This window comes from Notolepis coatsorum (genome assembly GCF_963971535.1).
Source record: "Notolepis coatsorum genome assembly, chromosome: 12".
NCBI lineage: Eukaryota > Metazoa > Chordata > Actinopteri > Aulopiformes > Paralepididae > Notolepis > Notolepis coatsorum.
Genome location: NC_140176.1, coordinates 34845341 through 34867840, shown reverse-complemented (window position 1 = coordinate 34867840; position 22500 = coordinate 34845341). Strand labels below are relative to the sequence as shown.

Genomic DNA, 22500 nt, shown 5'->3' with positions numbered 1-22500 from the left:
TGACATTTGCCCTGTGTGCGTTGTTGTACGTGGTGATTGTCGTTGTGATGCCTGTGGGACACAGTGTGAGTGAGTGAATGAATGAGTGTGTTGGTGACAATGCCAGTCAATAGAGGTGCTTCATCTAAATAATGATACAGTTTAAAATGTTGTTGAATGTTTGATTTGGTGATCATTCCACCCAAAGGCGTAGTTTTGGTTTCATCATTGGGGGGACACTTTAAATCTTGAAAGTCAAACGCTTCATTTCCTGCTTTCTGATGTACCTTTAAGAGGCACGTCTGTGAGGTCGAGATGGTACGGTCCTGTAGGGGTGTCTGAAATTGTTGGTTAATATAGTTAAGGCAAGGTTAACCTTCTGTAGTGTGGTAGTGAATACTCCTCCCCATTTTAGAATCCAAGATGGCAGCACTTATATTGTCTCTGTTTGGTGTTTGCTCATGTCAAGTTTGTAACTTGTCTTTTTATTAGTTTTTAACACTTTTTGTACTCTTTTGTTTGGTGTATTTATTTTGCTTCTGGGGAACTGCTATACAAGCTGAGCCTACTCAGAGCTCTAGCTCTTGCTGCAGCGGGGCTCACTTTTAGCCTGGGAGTGCAGCAGCAAATCATTTTTTTTAAGAAACTTCCTGTGGCTTGTGGATTATTTAATCTGTTTTGGTGTTGTGGGCTCCATCTGCACACTGAGGCATTTTCAATCTGCTCTGTGAGCTGAGGCTTACTCCATCTGCCCTACAAGCTGTAGCCTCCACCAGCCCTGCAGCAGCTAGCCTCCACCAGCCCTGCAGCAGCTAGCCTCCACCAGCCCTGCAGCAGCTAGCCTCCACCAGCCCTGCAGCAGCTAGCCTCCACCAGCCCTGCAGCAGCTAGCCTCCACCAGCCCTGCAGCAGCTAGCCTCCACCAGCCCTGCAGCAGCTAGCCTCCACCAGCCCTGCAGCAGCTAGCCTCCACCAGCCCTGCAACAGCTAGCCTCCACCAGCCCTGCAGCAGCTAGCCTCCACCAGCCCTGCAACAGCTAGCCTCTACCAGCCCTGCAGCAGCTAGCCTCCACCAGACCTGCAACAGCTAGCCTCCACCAGCCCTGCAGCAGCTAACCTCCACCAGCCCTGCAGCAGCTAGCCTCCACCAGCCCTGCAGCAGCTAGCCTCTACCAGCCCTGCAGCAGCTAGCCTCCACCAGCCCTGCAGCAGCTAGCCTCCACCAGCCCTGCAGCAGCTAGCCTCCACCAGCCCTGCAGCAGCTAACCTCCACCAGCCCTGCAGCAGCTAGCCTCCACCAGCCCTGCAGCAGCTAGCCTCCACCAGCCCTGCAGCAGCTAGCCTCCACCAGCCCTGCAGCAGCTAGCCTCCACCAGCCCTGCAGCAGCTAGCCTCCACCAGCCCTCCAAAAAAGTTAAAAAGAAAATGTATCCAAGTTTATTTTTTTATATATTAAAATATATTTAGTTTTTAAGAATTGTAAAGGATCAAAAGTGTGTTTTTGATTTGTTGTAAACAAAGACAGAAAAGAAACTTCATTCATTCAATTAATAAACTATGCCTCACTGTCACTGTGTGGAAGAGACTGGGATCATTCTTTTGTGCAAGGCAACATCAGGCTTGACTTAAGACATTACTTTCCTAACTTAGTGAAACTAAATGTAACAAATTAACACATAGATATAAATGTACTGAATGGTTATTTCTTATTAAAAAAAAGAACGCAAATAACCGGCCCCTTCACATAAAGCGGCAGCGTAGCGCCGGTGGGCTAACACGGCAGTGACAACTGAAGTCCGTCTGTCCTCTGAGTGGTCTGCAGTAAATCACCGGTTCCTTGGACTACAGGCAGTGAGCTAAAATTACATGCGGGGGCCACTGAAGACGGCAAAGGCATTTTTAGCCACCGAACCAAAATAGCTACAAAGAGTTCAAACCTCAAGGCGAGGCAGTCTGACAAGCCAGATCTGTACAGGGGACTGAACTCTGAAGTTCCTCCCTTTAATGTGTCCGTCAAGCGAAGTGAAACGGCACGTTGTGAAAAGCGGGATTATTGATTGAATTGTACCCGACGAGGTAAAAAAAGAAAAAAGAAAAGGCAGGCGCCATATGTGCCGGCGGATAAGTAATTCAAGTCTAAACGTGCATGAAAAGGACACCCGTGAAAACGTCCATCTCAAACCTTAATGAGCACACGTATGTATTTCATATAATTTAACGACGCACGCCAATGAAAAAGCCACAAGGTCGCATCCATCATGTTTAATTACGTCTGTTTACGAGACAGCATTACCGCCGCGGCCCCAGCGCTTAATTACTCAGTCCTCATTACCCGGTTACGGGGTGCTATTGAGAGTCTTATTTGAGCCGTACAGTTTATTTGATACCTTTTATGCTTTCTATAAAAAGCCCTTTATTACCCTTTTTGTTGTGTCTTTTGGTGCATTGCTCTGTTTTGAGGGAATCGCGAGTTGTCGGGCGGAAAATGCTCCGACGTCAAATTCCGCCTTGAGAGACGAGGCGTTATTCTTTTTTATCCAATCAGAGTCGGCCCCCGACCCCCCCCCCCCCCCCCCCTGTCTCAGCGGACCAATCAGAATCAGTTAGCGTTCCCCGTAATCTAAGGGATCCAATCACGCTACCGCTTATGTGCACCACCGTGCGTACTTTCTTAGTTTGCCTGTCGACAGTGGCTCAGGGGGTAGAGTGGTCGTCTGGTAATCCGGAGGTTCCCGGTTCGCTTCCCGCTCCTCCAGGGAAGCATGTCGAAGTGTCCTTGAGCAAGACACTTAACCCCCTAACTGCTCCCGAGGAGCAGGTTGGCACCTTGCATGGTCGCCTCCGCCGTCGGTGTGAATGGGTGAGTGAATGGGTGAATGTCAGGAACAAATTGTAAAGCGCTTTCGATAAAAAGCTGCTATATAAATCCACGTTTACCGTTCTTCGCAGCTGTTTCGTGTTCATCAAAGCACCCATTTCGATGTGTCATGGAGGCATCTCATCACATTAGGTTCAGCAGTCGTTAATTCAGACTCTGAATTAGATAAATTCTTGTGGTTCAAGGCGAGGGAGGTGGAAGCAGCCGCGTTGTTGTGTAAAGAGGCGCTTCACCTCTCGTCTTGGTCAAACGACAGCTTATCGGCATCTGAACTCATCTTTATCATCTTGCAGTAGCAGCTTTCATGTTAAAACACACACACACACACACACACACACACACACACACACACACACACACACACACACACACACACACACACACACACACACACACACACACACACACACACACACACACACACACACACACACACACACACACACACACACACACACACACACACACACACACACACACACACACACACACACACACACACACAGTGGACTCCTTGTGTGGTGCAGAGAAAAGTTAAACCCTATTTATCTCAGACTTCTGGTCCAGGTTAGATCAGCCTTCTCATTAAACAAAATTTCTCCGGTACTTTGTCTCTGTTGAAAACACCGGGCGAGCTCTCAGTGCAGCGCTGCTAATTATTCGTGCTGTGGGCTGAGCCGGCAGAGAGTGGGCCGTGGCGGGATGCTACTGGGAGCGCTAACAGAAGGCACATAAACACGAGCACTTACCAAACACATTTTCCCCCGGAGCAGCGCCAGGCAAGCCGGGTTCACTTCACAGCACTTGTTTTTTTGCTTTAGAAGCTGCACCTACGGCAAGCGAGCGGGGCCAAACTGATGGTAAGGAAAACCTCTCTGCCCAAAGACATCAAACAGGACAGTGTGTGAAGAAGAGAGGTAAGACTGCAGACTGGCTGGCCTTGGTACTCATTACATGGGTGGTGGCGGTGGTGTGTGTGTGTGTGTGTGTGTGTGTGTGTGTGTGTGTGTGTGTGTGTGTGTGTGTGTGTGTGTGTGTGTGTGTGTGTGTGTGTGTTGTGTGTTGTGTGTTGTGTGTTGTGTGTTGTGTGGTGTGTGTGTGTGGTGTGTGGTGTGTGTGTGTGTGTGTGTGTGTGTGTGTGTGTGTGTGTGTGTGTGTGTGACTGTATGAGAGTGAGAACCTGAACCGCAGGCCTTTCCACAGTTCTATCCGATACCATCTGGCGTCAGTGCTGCTGCAAAGAGCCAGAACAAAGTGCGCAGTGGCCCCTCACCAGCAGGTGGGCCCCTGCGAGACGGCAGGCCCCGCGCCTCGCAGAAGAGAGGAGAGAGGGGCTCTTTTGAGACATTAAAGGGAGAGCCCTCGGTCCCCGCACTTTGATCGAGGGCCGATCGGTTTTTAAAGCTGGCAGACGTCACTTGTGGCTCTGAACAACAGATGGAGGGGAGGTTTTCTGACGCCGTTAGCCTCGACCGTCCACTCTGGCTTATCGTCCTGTAATATCACAGCACTGACGATGGCCCTCTGACTCTATACAGCATGGGCTAGACCTGACACACACACACACACACACACACACCTATGGGGGCACACAACACACACACACACACACACACGCACCTATGGGGGCACTCGCTCGTGTGTATGTGCACACAACACACACACACACACCTATGGGGGCACTCGCTCGTGTGTATGTGCACACAACACACACACACACACACACGCACACACACACACACACACACACACACACACACACACACACACACACACCATCATCATCACATCATCACATTTATTTAACAGGCACGCTGAGACTGACACAGCCTAATTCATCCATTAATTCTCTCTCGCTCTCTGTCTCTCTGTCTGCCCTCTCTCTGTCTCTTTCTGCCCTTCCCCTGCCCTCTCTGCCCTCAGAGAGAGAGAGAGAGAGAGAGAGACAGAAATAGAGACAGAGAGAGAGAGATAGAGAGGGAGAGACAGAGAGAGAGAGAGGAGAGAGACAGTAAGAGAGAGAGAGACAGAGAGAGACACAGAGAGAGACACACAGATAGATAGACACGCACAGAGAGATACAGCAGAGAGTGAAAGATAGAAAGACAAAGAGAGAGACATCAAGAGAGTGACAGAGAGAGAGACACATCAGTGAGAGAAAGAGAGAGAGAGAGAGATAGAGAGATAGATAGAGAGATAGAGAGAGATAGAGAGAGAGAGAGAGAGAGAGAGAGAGAGAGAGAGAGAGAGAGAGAGAGAGAGAGAGAGAGAGAGAGAGAGGGGAGAGAGACAGATAGAGAGGAGAGAGAGACAGAAAAAGAGAAGAGAGAGACACAGAGAGAGAGATACACAGATAGAGACAGAGAAACAATCTTTAGTCAGAGCTAATTTCCTAGTACAGTAGCGCTTGTCACTTCTTTATTTCTGTGATTTAAGTGAAAGACGACACTCTATTCTTGTTCTGCTGTCATATTCACTGCCTCTATCTGAGGTGCTGATCATCTCCATAGACACAAAGACATGGAACGTGTGAAGTAGGAGAGAGAGAGAGAGGGAGAGGGAGAGAGATAGAGATTTGAATTTAATTGAATTGAGAGAGAGATATAGCCAGAAAGAGAGAGAGCAAAAGAGAGAGTCAGAAAGAGTGAGAGAGAGAGAGAGATAGAGAGAGAGAGAGAGAGAGAGAGAGAGAGAGAGAGAGAGAGAGAGAGAGAGAGAGAGAAATAGAGAGGTAAAATACAGGAGAAAGAAAAGAGAATAAAGTGATGGGATGTGTCAGCGGAAGATCAAATAGATAGAGCTGTCTACTGCCATGTGGTTTCAACACACCATGGAGATGTTCGAGTCAGTACCAGTACCAGTACCAGTACCAGTACCAGTACATGGTCTGGACCATGTGGACCATTAGCACTGTGGAGGAATCCCTTTGTTTGTCCTAACAATAGCTTGAATCTCACACCTAGAGAGTGTCGTAAGAAATATTATCATGTCATTATAGATCTGTGTTGAGATATCATTTTATCTTTGTACATCTTGACTGGTTCAATATGACCAGCTAGTATAATGTGTGTGTGTCTCTTTAAGAGACTCCAAAGTACCAAGGTTATCTTCCCAGCCAGCCAAAGCAAGGTTGTGTTATTACTTCCCGTAACTGGGAACCATTTTTATTTACTATTCATCATCATATGTGATGTATAATGTTACGTCTTGCAAGTGTGTATAATGTACGTTCTGCCCAGACCTCTTTGTCACTTTGCTGGTCAGACGCTTGTGTGTGAACATGTGTCTCTGATTGTAAACTGAACTTTCTGCTGTGGCCACAGAGAAATAATTAAACTATGCTTTCTATTTTTTAATAACTCGCCTCAGAATGATTTATACAACGGCTCATCTTTTGTCCTTTAATATTTTCCATAACAAGAGCCAGCGTACTTGGGAATAGGGACAAGGCTCAGCAAATAATGATTGCCTGATCCTTTGCATCCTCTTCATGGTGAGTTTGACAAGCTTCCACCAGGAAGGTCTTTCATCCCACATGCCGTTGCTCTGATGAATTCTTAGCTTCTCATTTTTTTTTTTTTTTTTTTTGATCTTTTTCCCCCTCCATTTTCCTCCGATTTTCTCCCATCCCAATGTTAGTCGTATGCCAATTCCCAGTCCCTTCCTGGTCGCTGCGCACTTACCCCCCACAGTCAGATCATCTGGGAGAGTGGAGGCTACCACGTGCTTCCTCCGACACACGTCCAGCCAATCACCGCTTCTTTTCACCTGGCAGCGCGGATTCTCATCGAGAGGGTGTAGCGTGTGGGAGGATCACACTATCCCCCTCAAGTCCTATCCGCGCTTAGCAGGCGCCCCGACCGAACTGTAGGAGTCGCTGTTTACAACGACCCGGACCCACCCCGCCAGCTTCTCCCACCCTCTAATACAGCCAATTGTATTAGTGCAGACGGCCAGCCAAGCTGGTGACAACCCCGGAGCTGTGAGCTGGATTCGAACAGGCGAATCCAGCTCACAGCTCCGGGGTTGGTGACGAACGCAATCTCCGCTCTGCCACCTAACCGCCTTTAGCTTCTCATTTTAACCATGGTACTGGTTAGGTACCTGAAGCGCTGTCTGTGTTTGTGTTGTTGTTGTTGTTTCTCTTTTGTCTAAGTATAGGGCTGTTTTGGGCCAATGTCTTTTGTGCCTGTGTGGCGTTTGTACTGTGTTGTCTTGTTGATTGCAACCATGGTGAAGACAAAGACACATTTCCATGAAAGAGTTCAAGGACCGGGGAATGGAAACCATCCTCCAACCATTAAGTGGTGTCTTTTGTTACTGATGTCTATTGTATTGTTTTGTGGTGGTTATTATTGTACATGTATTGTACTGTGTGGTTGTCTTGTATTGTATAGGTTGCATGGTTTGAAATAAATAAATGAAAAAGGACCGGCGCGGCTCAGATAAGAACCATAATAAAGTCATCAAAAAGGAAGGTATTGGAGACACTCATCTTTAGAAACATATGTAATAGGGTGCAAAAAAATCACCAATGTTTTAACCTGTTAACGTTCAGCGGGTCGTATACAACCCGTTTCGCAATCTCTCGCGCGCCGCGGCAGTTTGCTCTCGTCTGCCGGCTCCAGGCTGTGTTTTTGCCGATCAACCAATACAGTGATGGAAAGCAGAATTTTCCGCCATTCGATCGTCACCACAGTCGACCTATTGCGTGCTTCCAGTCTCGAGTTACAAGACGATACATCCAGTATGGGGCGGGATCTAAAACAACGACGTCCAATCAAACGTGTTGAGCGGCTGACACCCGTCAGTCTAACTATTCAGACCCGTCCACATGGTTGTCCCCAGCAGGGACAGTACAGTTCACTTTGACTCGACTTTGACAGTATATTGTATAAAAAGTCCTTTTGAAAGTCGTAGACTATGTGTGTTCTTTTTACCCCACCGGCTCTGGCGCCTGGGCTGATGTTACAGAGAAAATCTGAAAGGACGCGCATGTGCGTGTGTGTGTGTGTGTGTGTGTGTGTGTGTGTGTGTGTGTGTGTGTGTGTGTGTGTGTGTGTGTGTGTGTGTGTGTGTGTGTGTGTGTGTGTGTGTGTGTGTGTGCGTGTGTGCGTGTGTGTTTCGTGTGCGTGTGCGTGTGTGTGTGTGTGTGTGTGTGTGTGTGTGTGTGTGTGTGTGTGTGCATGCGGGCTGTGTTGACCTTCACTACATGCGCTGCCTCTCATGTCTCTCTTCTTCTAGTCTCTTGCAAAACATTTCTCACTGCGGCCTTGAAGGTTGCTTAGAAAAACACAAACATCTAGATTGTTCCATATGTATCTGTACTGAAAGGACACGCATGTACTGTGTATATGTCTGTCTGTCTGTGTGTGCATGTGTGTGTGTGTGTGTGTGTGTGTGTGTGTGTGTGTGTGTGTGTGCGTATCTGTGTGTGTGTATGTATGTACTGTGTACAGTATATGTCTGTCTGTCTGTCTCTGTGTGTGTGTATACGTGCGTGTGCGTGCATTTCTGTGTCTGTGTGCATGTGTGCATGTGTGTATGTCTTTGTATATGTGTGTATATGTGCGTGTGCGTGTAGGTGTGCATGTGCATGTGTGTGTGTGTGTGTGTGTGTGTGTGTGTGTGTGTGTGTGTGTGTGTGCATGTGTGTGTGTGCATGTGTGTGTGAGAGCCCTACCTCTCCTCTCTGTTCTGACCCACACAGACCCGTCCTCCGTGCCGTGGGGTTGGGTTGCTGCAGGACCGCTGTCGCACCTGGAAGCCGATCCCACAGCTGGTGCTGCAGGGGGACCAGGAGGTCCAGGGGGTCCAGGCTCCGTTTCTATGGAAACACACACACACACACACATTACTGATCAGCATGGGACACACACACATGCACACATTACTGATCAGCATGGGACACACACACACGCACACATTACTGATCAGAGCGGGGGACCAGGAAGTCCACACACACGCACACATGCACACACGCACGCATGCACGCACGCACGACACACACACACACACACACATTACTGATCAGCATGGGACACACACACATGCACACATTACTGATCAGCGTGGGACACACACACACACGCACACATTACTGATCAGAGCGGGGGACCAGGAAGTCCACACACACACACACACACATTACTGATCAGCATGGGACACACACACATGCACACATTACTGATCAGAGCGGGGGACCAGGAAGTCCACACACACACACACATTACTGATCAGCGTGGGACACACACACACGCACACATTACTGATCAGAGCGGGGGACCAGGAAGTCCACACACACACACGCACGCATGCACGCACGCACGACACACACACACACACATACACACACACACACACACACACACACACACACACACACACACACACACACACACACACACACACACACACACACACACACACACACACACACACACACACACACACACACACACACACAGAGAGGCGTCAGTGTGATGAGGTCAGAGAGGGGAGCTGTCAGCCCCATGGTTTGAAACACAGACATCAGAACGGGGGGAATGTGGGAGGAGACTGTAATGAGAGGTGATCCTCTCTCCTTTCAAGCCTCATTTGCATGAGACGGCAGGGAAACCGGCGAGCCGGATATCATTATTTCTAGATGACGGCGAAATCTGGCAGATCAACGTTGATGGCAGAGGCAGAAATATTCCCGCTTTTCCCGTCGTCTGACACAGAACTTCACAGCGGAAGTCGAGCCCGTCAGAATTAGTTTCCTCGTTCGCTTCGTACAACAAAACAAGAGCTATTTCGGACTATTAGGGTTGGGTACCATTCACATTTGAACGGTATCTTTTTCCGGTTAACTCTGTAATAACAAAACAATTAATTTCAGTTGTAAAACACAAGTCCAAACTTCTCAATTTCAACATCGTTATTTATTTAGAACATTTTGTTATTTATTGTTGTAACACACTACAAAAAATGTATCGTATGATCATTTATTACTTCTTATATGTTTAAATCATCCTCAGTAAATATGATCAAACTCCTCTGACCTCGTCTGGTCTTTCCAAAGACCCAAGAGACGGGACAGTAATATATATATTTGTGGAAAAGGCTCCCTCTTGTCTAGTAATATTACACTCTTATACTAAACATGTAAAAGTATCGAAATTTGGTACCGATTGATCTAGCATGAAACGGTACTCGGTAGTACCGATGTAATTTGGTTGGTACCATTAAAAGTACAGAGTTTGGTGCCCAACCCTACTGACTTTGCAGGAATAGGTTTATTATCATCACCAATAACTTCCCAATACTGTACAATTTATCATCTTTAAATTGTCTTTTAATCGCCTCCGTCTGAACGTAGCATTACTGTAAACCCCACATGCTCTGTGTCGACGTGCACAGCAAAATACCCCTCACTGTGGACCAGGGTTTGGGATCAATTCACTTGCAATTTACATTTAGTCATTTAGCTGAACGCTTTTATCCAAAGCCACTTACAGATTGTGAACAACAGGTCAGCAGGAAGGGTACAACTCTGACAGCTAAGGGTCAGTGGTATTGTTCGTCAAATAGTGTCAAACTTGAGTGTTACACTCTGAGAGCATAGTAGTATAGTCATATTAGCATAATAGGTAGTAGTAGTACAAGTAATAGTAGCATAGTAGTAAGGTACATAATAGTAAAAAGGCAGTATGACGGTTATATATATTTTTTCATTTCAGATATTGTTTGAAGAGGTGTGTTTTTTACTGTCCTGACAATTCAATCGATTAAACAAATACATATTTTTTCACAACAGAACATTCATTCTCGTTTTATTTGTCAGAAGTTTGAAAAAGGACAACCGTTCTCACGCCGTTGACTATTTTGAATCTGAAAGGAAACCCACTTCCTGATTGGGTGGAATGGAATTAATTGAAGCCGACAGCGCTGTGCACCACAAGGTCACACCAGAAGGTCACCGGTTCGAGAGAGAGAGAGAGAGAGAGAGAGAGAGAGAGAGAGAGAGAGAGAGAGAGAGAGAGAGAGAGAGAGAGAGAGAGAGAGAGAGAGAGAGAGATGCATAGAGTGTTCAATTTCATAGTGGATAAGTTGGACGCGCCTTCCCAGGAAGGTAGATTACTTCTAAGAAGGTACTTTTTCTTCTTTTTCAGATATTGATTGAAGAAGTGTGTTTTTAGTCCAAAAAGGTTTCAGCTATCGTGACTGTGGTGGGAAGTTCATTCCACCATTTTCACAAAAATAAATAGGTGAAACTGAGACACTGTTCTTGCCCTTGTTCTCAGAGTTGCTGAGTGCTACCATACATCCTCGGATGTTGTTCTTTTGTTGAACACTTGACCAGGAGGTAATTTTGGGTACTTTTCTTCTATATAATTCTATGATTTATGCCCCAAAAAGTAAGCTATGACGAGGAAAATGCTCAGGGCTAATGTAAAATAATGTGTGCTAATTAGTCAATTAATTCAACTAATGTCTAGACTGCTATGGGCCTTTCGCCAGGCACAATCATTGCAGCAATTATTGTACTGCTACGCACATAACAGAACAATAGACCACAAGCCCTGCAATTACTCCCCCGGGCTGTTACTGGGAATTAGAAGGTGTTCTTAAATGCCTTAGAAGAACAGTATATATGCAGACAGATTGTAGGTAGGATCAGTTGTAAATGGACTGCATTTATATAGCACATATTAACGAGTCTTCCGGCTCCCCAAATCCCTTTACAATGCCTCACATTCACCGGTTCACACACGGATGGCGACGGCAGCCATGCAAGGTGGCAACCAGCTCGTCGGGAGCAATTAGGGGTTGAGTGTCTTGCTCAAGGACACTTCTAGCCAGAATCTAACCAGGAACCTTCAGATTACCAGACGATTGCTCTACCTCCTGTAGATATACACTTGCAGATACAGTGCTGGATGGGTGGATGGATGGATGGATGGATGGATGGATGGATGGATGGATGGATGGATGGATGGATGGATGGATGGATGGATGGATGGATGGATGGATGGATGGATGGATGGATGCATGGATGGATTGATTGTTGATGGCAGACAGACAGATTAATAATAACATGCAGGATGGATGAAGACATGAATAGATAAAAGTAAAGACAGTAAATATTATAAACACCTGGAGCAGTTGGCGACCTCCACGCTGACCCCGTAGCACTGCTGTCCCCCACAGCGGGGGGCGGGGTGATCGCAGGCTCTCGTCCGACACAAGCAGGTCCCCGCACTGCCTCCGTCGTTATGGGTACAGCCCCCCCAGCCCGACCAGGCTCCGAAACCCCCGTCCACCGTGACGTTACGGACCTGTCGGACGACACAGAAAACATTCAGTGACTGGTTTTCCAAAATCTCTGCAGAACCAATTCTTGGAACAATCAGCCTTCAACAAAGATGCACCTTGATGCTTTACTTAAAATGTTTTTTTTTTTTAGCTGAACGCTAAATAATAACGCTAATTTATCCAAAGCAACTTACAAGTTCTGTACGTCAAGTTAGCAGAAAGGGTAGGCCTACAACTCTTTCAGAGTAACAATGTTCATCAAACATAGTAGAGTAGAGTGCATAGTAGTAGAGACATATTAGTATAGTAGGAAGAGTGCATGATAGTAGAAGACAGTAAGAAGGTATTTTTAAATTTTTATTTTTATATTGATTGAAGAAGTGTGTTTTTAGTCTACGGTGAAAGATTGGTTGTGTTTCGGTTGTCCTAACTGTGGTGGTTTAAGCTGTCCTGACTGTGGTGGTTTCTGCTGTCCTACTGTAACTGTGGTGGTTTCAGCTGTCCTGACTGTGGTGGTTTCTGCTGTCCTGACTGTGGTGGTTTTACTGTCCTGACTGTGGTGGTTTCTGCTGTCCTGACTGTGGTGGTTTTACTGTCCTAACTGTGGTGGTTTCTGCTGTCCTAACTGTGGTGATTTCAGTTGTCCTGACTGTGGTGGTTTCAGCTGTCCTGACTGTGGTGGTTTCAGTTGTCCTGACTGTGGTGGTTTCAGCCGTCCTGACTGTGATGGTTTAAGCTGTCCTGACTGTGGTGGTTTCAGCTGTCCTAACTGTGGTGGTTTCGGCTGTCCTAACTGTGGTGGTTTCGGCTGTCCTGATTGTGGTGGTTTCGGCTGTCCTAACTGTGGTGGTTTCGGCTTTCCTGACTGTGGTGGTTTCAGCTGTCCTGACTGGTGGGAAGTTTGTTCCACCATTGTGGGAAGTTCGTTCCACCATTGTGGAACGAGGACCGCGAATAGCGCGGCTTCCCGGCTTTGGGAGTTAAAATCTCAATACCTGAATGGATCGGAAAGGGAAAGGATCACATCACACACAACGCATCCAAATTGAGGTAGTGCAGGAGACATGGCACACGTCGTAAAACACAAGAGGGGACATATCGAAATTGACGTGATGTACGAGGGGATATTAAAAAACAGAATACTTCACACATAGGACGAGAACGAACGCTGCGAATGAAGGCGTGGGGAATGGATGAGAGGAATAAAAGCCCCGGCAGACGGAGAGACGTATTTAATCAGTATCCGAGGAGAATAAAACAGAGAAACGCTTCGATATTACTTCGAGTGATGAATTGCAATCGAATCGGCATATGACCTCAATTTGAAAAAAAATATGAGAATTGGACGCGCAAGATCCTAAACCGCAGGTGTGACGAGGCACGGGGGCAGCTACATTTCGGGATAATTTGCAAAATGCAAAGACATTTTTTCACAACAAGAGGAGCAAGCGAGAGAGAGAGAGGCAGATAGAGAGAGAGAGAGAGAGAGAGAGAGAGAGAGAGAGAGAGAGAGAGAGAGAGAGAGAGAGAGAGAGAGAGAGAGAGAGAGAGAGAGAGAGAGAGTGAATGAATCATCATGTCCGCCCCGGCTCTCTTATTGGTAATTGTACCCCGTCTTTATCTGAACAAGGCCGCGTGGCAACAGCGGAACGCCTGGAGAGCCAGAAACAGGCGGACGACGTCCCGCCGACGCTATTTAACGTCCTTCTCTCTCACCTGGAAGGAGATGAAGAACAGCATCATTTCAGCTAATGAAATGATAGAACAGGACGGAGGGACACAGGAAACGTGTGATATTGCGTCGGGGGGGGGGCAAGATGGATCGAATTTGAAGGTGAATGAAAAGCAACCTGGTTTCATGTGCATCATAGGGGAAATAATTTCTCATTTCACGGATGCTGTTGAAATGATTATACGCGTTCCAAAGGACATTTATTTTAGGCACGCAGAGGGTCACCAGGGACGACTACACCAGGATCCCTTCTTTCGTTATGTCGCCCCCGACAAAAAAAACACAGGAAGAGTAGGAGGTTCCACGCTGAGCCGAGATCAGACCCGAGGCGAAAACACACCGTGAGTTCAGTTCCTCTGTGCCTTCCACCCAAAACCCACAGAAAACAAACTGCCTCTCTTTTGCTTATTTCCATCCAGAGCCGAGCCCCGCTGTGCCAGATGGGACTTGTGAATACGTTGCTAAAGCGTATCTCCTGCCTCTGCCTACACACCCAGACGACGTGTCACAGCGCTATAGCCTTGACGGGCTTCCAGCTCCGGTCTTTTAAACAACGGACAAGCTGTCCATTTGATCCAAAGTTCTTCTATATACTGAATTCAGGTGAAGTTAGCCTCCTTCAGACCGTGTGCGGTTAAATAGGGTGTGAATAATGTGCCCGCAGGACGACTCTCCGCTTGACATCTATCTAACAATAACAAACATCCTCCTGGACAGATCATTCCGGAGCAGAGAGCCTGGAGCCATTGTGTTGCTGGAATGAGAGCTTGAAAGTCATTTAACCTTACTGGCATGGTACGAGTGTTACACTTTAATGTTTGCAGGTGTTGCAACCTCAAACGGCACTGTTTTTATCTTTTTTTTATCCACTTTTTCTCCTCCTGTTTTTCTCAGATTTTCTCCCATCCCAATTTTAGTCGTTATGCCAATTCCCCCCTCCCCTTCCTGGCCGTTGCTTGCATGTGCCCCCCACTGGTCGGTCTAGGGAGTCCTGAAGTTTATCAGATGCTTCCTCCGTCACATACTGTAGGAGACAGCCAGCAACCTCTTTTCACCTGCCAGCGCGGACTCACATTGGTGAAGTGTAACGCGTGGGAGGTCACACTACCTTCATCATATCCCTTCTTTGCTGTGCAGGCGCCCTGACCGACCTGTAGGAGTCACTGTTTACAACGACCAGAATACCACCCCATCGGCTTCCCTCCCGCTGACTCTGCCAATTGAGCCAGTATGACGGCCGGCCAAGCCAGAGGCAACGCTGAGAGCCGGATTCGATACCGGTGTCTCTTGCGTTGGTGACGAGCGCTTAGACCGGTGCGCCACCCAGCCGCCCAAACGGCACTGTTTTTCCACTGTTCTGTAGGTTTGCTAACTTGGAGCTGAACTTCTGCTTAGATTTTCTATTTTGTTTTGCTAGGGAACAGTTTGGACCCGAGTGTATTTCCTGTCAGTTAGTGTATTGGCAAATATTGCAACAGCAAATAAAAGTTTCATGTTGTCAAGTTGAAACCATCTATAGGGAGTCACACATTATGTCTGTTCATCCACCAGGGCCCCGTTCCCCGTACCTGGATAACTGAGTTAGCCGGATAACTTTCGGATAAGTCTGACTTAAGCCGGACTTTCCGATTCCCTGTACCTGTATTTTCCAAATCACCATGACAACAGATCCAAAAGTTTGAGCCTGGTCGAAAGCAGAGTTTAAGTTCAAGTTAGCCTGAACCATCGCCACGCCCCCGCAAAAAAGTGACAGCCCGTTTCCTGAAATTATTCCCACAGTCTACGATCTGCATTATACCATTCTGAATTACGTTTTTGTGCTCCATTCTTCCAGAGGGGGCTTTTGAAATGTAAAATAGACCCAAAATGCTGATACTAAATTCACTTTGTCCTAAATAATGCACGTTATATATACCGTGGCGCTCGCTCGGTGCGATGTACACATTATGACGTGGTTATTTTAATTGTAACTGGGATTAAGATGTCTGATGAGATGCGCTGTTTGACGGATTTGAGAAATTGAATGAGCCGTTGACGTCACATTAATGAATGAGGATAAAGAAATAAAACTTCATTCAAAATAAAGAATATTCTAAACACGGGTCTCTCGTTCATTAATGTATAAACAATGAATTTATCCCATCTGGCACAGTGGCGCAGCGGTAGTGCTCAAGCCTGCCAACCCAGTGTCCGGTGTTCGAAACCCCGTGTTTCCAATATAATTTTTTTGAATATAATATTAATGATTATACGCCAAAGTAGCCTGGTTTTAAGTTAAAATATTATAAATCTACATGCATTGAGGATGTCATTCTTTATATAGCTCTCAACGTGCACCAAATTGAATTATTCCTATATTGCAAAAAGAAGGAAAAGACTAGGGTTTCGAACCCCGGTCGTCTGCGTGAAAGTCAAAAGAACAACCCGTTAGACCACAGTGGAGATAAGTTAAAGATCGACTATACATCAATCAATGGGTAAGAGAGCCGTATCGTAATTCTGTATAAGTTTAACTAATTATTTTCGCTAGCAAGATCTCATTTGATTATTCAATCCAGCAGGCAAGTTTAAAGAAATATAATCTGATTGATTGAGGTAATGAGGGACTTAAAATTAGCCTATAGATAACGCATTTAACTTGTCGGCGAGGCGATTGAGCCGTATTGCAATCTGTCAATAAAGTTTTAAATCAATTAATCAATCAATGCCGTTAGAGAATCAGGATCTCTGCCATCGATACGTGCTGGCTTTTCACCTGAAGCGGCCGCGCGCACTTAGCCTGGGTCTCAAGTCTGAATCGAGTTAACGAGACTGAATCCACCTTCGAGGAACAGGAAAATCCCGGCTTCAAACATCGGGTTAACTGAATCTGGATAATGACATCTTGATCGACTTAGTTGAACCAGGTACGAGAAACAGGGCCCAGTGCTCAGTGGTGGTGTTGTTGTTTTGTTGCAGATGTTCCTGGAAAGCAGGCTCTGTTTTCCCCTCTTTTCTACCTTCACTTTGAACAGTTAAGTGTAAACTATTTAGATTAGAGCCAAACATTAAGTGGCATGCGGCAGGAGAAGGTCCACATCCAAGAGAACACTGAACAGCTACTTCCACCACAAACAGACCACTGGTGGACACTCTGAATGATCACATGACACACTTATTACACACACACACACTGCTGCTATGTACACTATGAAATAATTAATAATTATCCACTGTTGTTCACATTGTATTGTTTGTATAGATCGTTGTATATTGTTGTCTACAAATCTAGTACGGTTGAGGACCATCTCACGTTCTTCTGAATGTGTGTACATTAAAAAAACGCTGTGACAATAAAATAATCTGAATCTGAATCATCTGAAAGAAGGAGAAGAAGAAGAAGAAGAAGAAAGAAGAAGAAGAAGAAGAAGAAGAAGAAGAAGAAGAAGAAGAAGAAGAAGAAGAAGAAGAAGAAGAAGAAGAAGAAGAAGAAGAAGAAGAAGAAGAAGGGACGAAGAAGAAGGTGAAGAAGAAGAAGAAGAAGAAGAAGAAGAAGAAGAAGGGAAGAAGAAGGTGAAGAAGGTGAAGAAGGTGAAGAAGAAGAAGAAGAAGAAGAAGAAGAAGAAGAAGAAGAAGAAGAAGAAGAAGAAGAAGAAGAAGAAGAAGAAGAAGAAGAAGAAGAAGAAGAAGAAGAAGAAGGAAATCACAACAACAATCCAATACCCCGTCTATTGTGTGGTGTACAGTAGACTCTCTGTCGAGAGTACATGTTATTTGCGAAAGGTAATTTATGTTCCCTCTAAGTGGCTTTGACCTGGTTATATGGGGTTAAGTAAGTAAAAGCATGTTCCCTCAGTGGTACCTGGCAATCTACAGAAAAAACACATCGCCAATAAAGAGTTACACTCGGAAAACAAAAGGTTCTACGCAACACCAACAGGTGGTTCTTTAGCTGCCAGCATTGGGAACCTTTTTGGTACTATATATAACCTTTTCCAAAAAAATTACTGTTTCATGCTTTTTGGTACCACAAAAGTTCCCTGCCATTGATTTAATTTGTATTTATTTATTTATGAATTTATTTATTTATTCATGTATTTATTATTATTATTATTTCATACTTTTTTCTGGTTTCTGAACATTGTCATGAAGACACTGGAGACTAGAGAGTCTGTTCATGTGGATATTCCCAAACCTAATAAATAATGCTTGTTGATGCACAGAGCTGCTCTGGCTAGCACAATGGTATCTATAAAGGAACAATAACAACAACAACAACAACAACAACAACAACAACAACAACAACAACAACAACAACAACAACAACACCAACAGCAACAACAGCAACAACAACAAGGGGCCTGGCTCTCGTCATCCAACATTGATGCACCTCGGTGGCTAACGCATCCATTCCTAGCTGCCGTGTCGGGGACACATGGGATGGAGAAATAGGACAGAGACAAGTCGGAAGCTGGGAACGGACGGAGAGGCGCAACAAATACTGGTATTTGTTCATTTTTAAAGTCCTTATTGGTAAGCTACCTCCTTATACTACATCATTATTGGTAAACTACCTCCTTATACTACATCATTATTGGTAAGCTACCTCCTTATACTACATCATTATTGGTAAGCTACCTCCGTATACTACATCAGGGGGGAGAGAACAGATGGTGGAGGTAAACGGTACCCTACCCCCCCCCCCTCACAGTGAACTGTGGTGTTCCACAAGGAAGCATACTAGGACCGCTACTGTTCCTAATTTATGCAAATTATCTCCTCTCTGGTAAACAAGAATACCCTGAAGACTCTGGCAGGAGCACTCATTCAAGGGTACTACGACTATGCTTGCACCTCATGGTACCAAAGCACATCAAAGGCACTAAAAACCAAATTACAAACATCTCAAAACAAACTAGTCAGACTACTGCTTGACCTGACTCCTAGAACCCACCTCACCCCTGCCCACTTTGCCAACCTAGGATGGCTTAGAGTAGACGACAGAGTACAGCAACTTGCAATGGGCCTGGTCTACAAGATACACTACACGACCAAGGTACCCATGTACATGTCAAAATACTTCCCAAAGGTCAGTGAATACCACGATCACAACACCAGAGGGAGCTCCACAAATCATGTTAAACCCAGACCTCCTTATACCACATCATTATTGGTAAGCTACCTCCTTATACTACATCATTATTGGTAAGCTACCTCCTTATACTACACCATTATTGGTAAGCTACCTCCTTATACTACATCATTATTGGTAAGCTACCTCCTTATACTACATCATTATTGGTAAGCTACCTCCTTATACTACATCATTATTTGTAAGCTACCTCCTTATACTACATCATTATTGGTAAGCTACCTCCTTATACTACATCATTATTGGAATTGGATCAATACAGGCCGTATTAATTAATGTAGTTAATTTTTTTTTTCAAATGTAGCCAAGAGTGTAGCCCTATCAAAACAGCAGGCAAAGTGTATATTTTCAGCACTACGTTTGTTTACCAATGATTTTAAATGTTATATGAATACATGAGTTTATAGAAAATGTTGCGCATTGAGTCAGAAACCAGCGGATATTGATGCGAGGAAATGGCTCAGCCAAAAGTGAGTGTAGTCTTTTGAAAGAAGAGACCCAGGGCTTTCAATGGCCTTTAAAATTTCATAAAACGACACTCCCCAGCTCACGCCAGCCCCTGTCAAACTTGGAGCCATTATTTTTCATGATTATGTCTCACGGGTCGAACAAACCTGAACATTATTGCCATAAAATAGAACGTAGTTTGTTTCTTTACCTTTCTATGAACATCTAGGAAAAAAACGTGTCTCAATTGGATGAAAAATGGCGGAGCATTTTGCATTATAAAAAAGTTACTGTACTGGCGGCTGGGTAGTGCAGCGGACTAAGTGCCTGCCTACCACCGCAGAGACACTGGTATCGAATCCAGCTGTCAGCGGTACGTCCGGCTTGGTCGGTCGTCCATACTAACACAATTGGCAGTGTTAGCGGGTGGGAAACCGGTGGGGCATGTATCCTGGTCGTTAAAAGGAAGGGAACTGGGGGAAGTAGTGTGATCCTCCCACGTGTTACGCTCCCCCAGTGAGAATCCTCGCTGTCAGGTGAAAAGAAGCGGCTGGCTGACTCCACATGTATCGGAGGAGACATGTGATAGTATCTATCAGCCCTCCCTAGACCGGCAAGTGGGGGTAAAATGCGCGCAACGACCAGGAAGGGAATTGGCATAACAACTACATTGGGATGGGAGAAAAATACAGAAAAAAGGGGGAGAAAAAGTAGATATAAAAAAAATATTCAATTTCATTCACGGTCTTTGCTGCCCTGTCAGGGGCGCCTCGTGGTACTAAATCCAGATTGAACTCTGCCAGTGGTAAAAATGAGATTTGGCCCGATCCATAGATAGACTTGGCCATAATAAGGTCATTTATAGGCCTGATATTCTATATTCATATTTCAAATTGCATCTACAAAAACCCCTGTAAATCATCTGCCCTTTATTCATTTGCGAATACACAAGGGCAGAAGCTGATCTAAGAAATCTCAGGATTTATTAACATGTCTATTTTATCATGTCTATTCTACTTATTTAATTTACTATTTACTATTATTTACTATTCTATTCTTGCACAATCGTAGCAGGCATGGCCAACCGCATTTCACTGTATGCCCTCAAGTCAAGTCAAGAGTTTTAATTGTCACGGCATACAGGTATACAATGAAATGCGGGTGGTCTTGCCCGCAACGATGTGCAATACAGTGGTACATATAATAGAATCAAAAGAAGAAACAACATTGTGCAGTAACAGGTAGCAGGTAACATGGAGTGACATCTCGGTATCTGTACATAGTTATTTACAGCGCATGTGTGACATGCTAGTTAGCTTTGGTAGTGCAATACACTGTTCCTGTTATTCTAATTTAAAGTGTCCTTTCCTTTGGCCATAAGTGTGCGTGTGTGCGACATGAGTGTGTGCCCGCTCATGTTAAAGTGTTAAGTGGCTGCTCGTGTGTGAGCGTGCACAGTGTGCGTGTCGTGTGTGTGTTCATGTGTGCTTGTGTGTGGACAGTTCAATGTTCTGAGCACTCAATGTACATTGTTCATGGCTCTGATGGCCTGGGGGAAGAAGCTGAGCCTAAGCCGCTCTGTCCTAGTAGCTGGGATTTGCAGGCGTCTGCCTGACCTCAGCAGCTGAAACAGGCTGTTATTGGGGTGGTGAGGGTCTTTCATTATCCTGCAGGCTCTGGATTTGCACCTCTTGTTGTATAGAACCTGCAGGGGGGGTAGTGCAATACCCGTGGTACGCTCGGCTGAGCGCACCACTTTCTGTAGGGCCTTCTTGTCCTGTGCCGTGCTGTTTCCATACCAGGCAGTGATGTTTCCGGTCAGGATGCTCTCTACAGCTCCTGAGTAGAAGGACTGGAGTATCTTCCCCGATACTCTGAACTTCCTTAACTGTCTCAGGTGGTAGAGACGCTGTTTCGCCTTCTTTACTACTGTGCCTATGTGTGTTGACCATGTCAGGTCCTCTGAGATGTGGACCCCCAGGTACTTGAAGCTGCTCACCCTGTCCACGGTAGCCCCGTTTATCATCAGTGGTGTGTGTGTCTCCTGCTGTCCTCTCCTATAATCCACGATCAGTTCCTTGGTTTTGCCAATGTTCAGGAGCAGACTGTTGTCCTGGCACCAGCGTTCCAGTACCTCAACCTCCTCCCGGTAGGCCTTCTCGTCGTTGTCCGAGATCAGCCCCACCACCACCGTGTCATCTGCGAACTTCACTATGGAGTTGGAGCTGAACTTGGCCACACAGTCGTGTGTGTAGAGTGAGTACAGCAGGGGGCTCAGAACACAGCCCTGGGGGGACCCGATGCTCAGGGTGATGGTGTTGGAGGTCTGACCCCCCACCCTGACCGCCTGGGGTCTTTCGCTCAGAAAGTCCAGTACCCAGGCGCTCAGGGCGGAGCTCAGACCTAGCTCGATCAGCTTGTCCACCAGTCTGGTGGGGACTATGGTGTTGAACGCTGAGCTGTAGTCAATGAACAACAGTCTCACATAGCCCCCCTTCTGACGGTCAAGGTGCGAGAGGGTGCTGTGCAGTACCTGGGAGACCGCGTCGTCGGTGGACCTGTTTGTCCTGTATGCAAATTGCATAGGGTCCATATCACTGGGGAGGGAGGCACAAATGTGGTCCTTGACCAGCCTCTCGAAACATTTCATGACCACAGAGGTGAGTGCCACCGGTCTGTAGTCATTTGGACATGCTGGGGAGGGTTTCTTCGGCACAGGGATGATGGTAGACCTCTTGAAGCAGGCAGGGACCACTGACTCCGCCAGTGATTGATTAAATATGGCGGTGAACACAGGGGCCAGCTGGTTGGCACAGGTCTTGAGTATACGTCCTGTTATGCCATCTGGGCCAGCAGCCTTCCTGGTGTTCACCTGCATAAATGCTCTTCTCACACTGTGTTCCGACAACGAGAGAGCGTCCCCCCCCCCCCTCGCGGTTGCCCCCCCCCCTCCACAACAGCCGGCGCGCCAGTGACGTCACTAGCCGGAGAGCCAGCAGCGCCACTGTCTACACCAAACCGAGCGTAGAAGGTGTT

At 46.2% G+C, this 22500-nt stretch overlaps 1 protein-coding gene across 1 annotated transcript in view; it reads right to left on the bottom strand.

Moving 5' to 3' along the window:
• sema5a (sema domain, seven thrombospondin repeats (type 1 and type 1-like), transmembrane domain (TM) and short cytoplasmic domain, (semaphorin) 5A) overlaps nucleotides 1-22500 on the bottom strand; it is a 378077-nt gene that overhangs the window by 111671 nt on the left and 243906 nt on the right. The window contains 2 exon segments of the mRNA XM_084325800.1: nucleotides 8541-8684; nucleotides 11996-12177. Of these exon segments, the coding sequence (XP_084181926.1) occupies nucleotides 8541-8684; nucleotides 11996-12177 (326 nt within the window).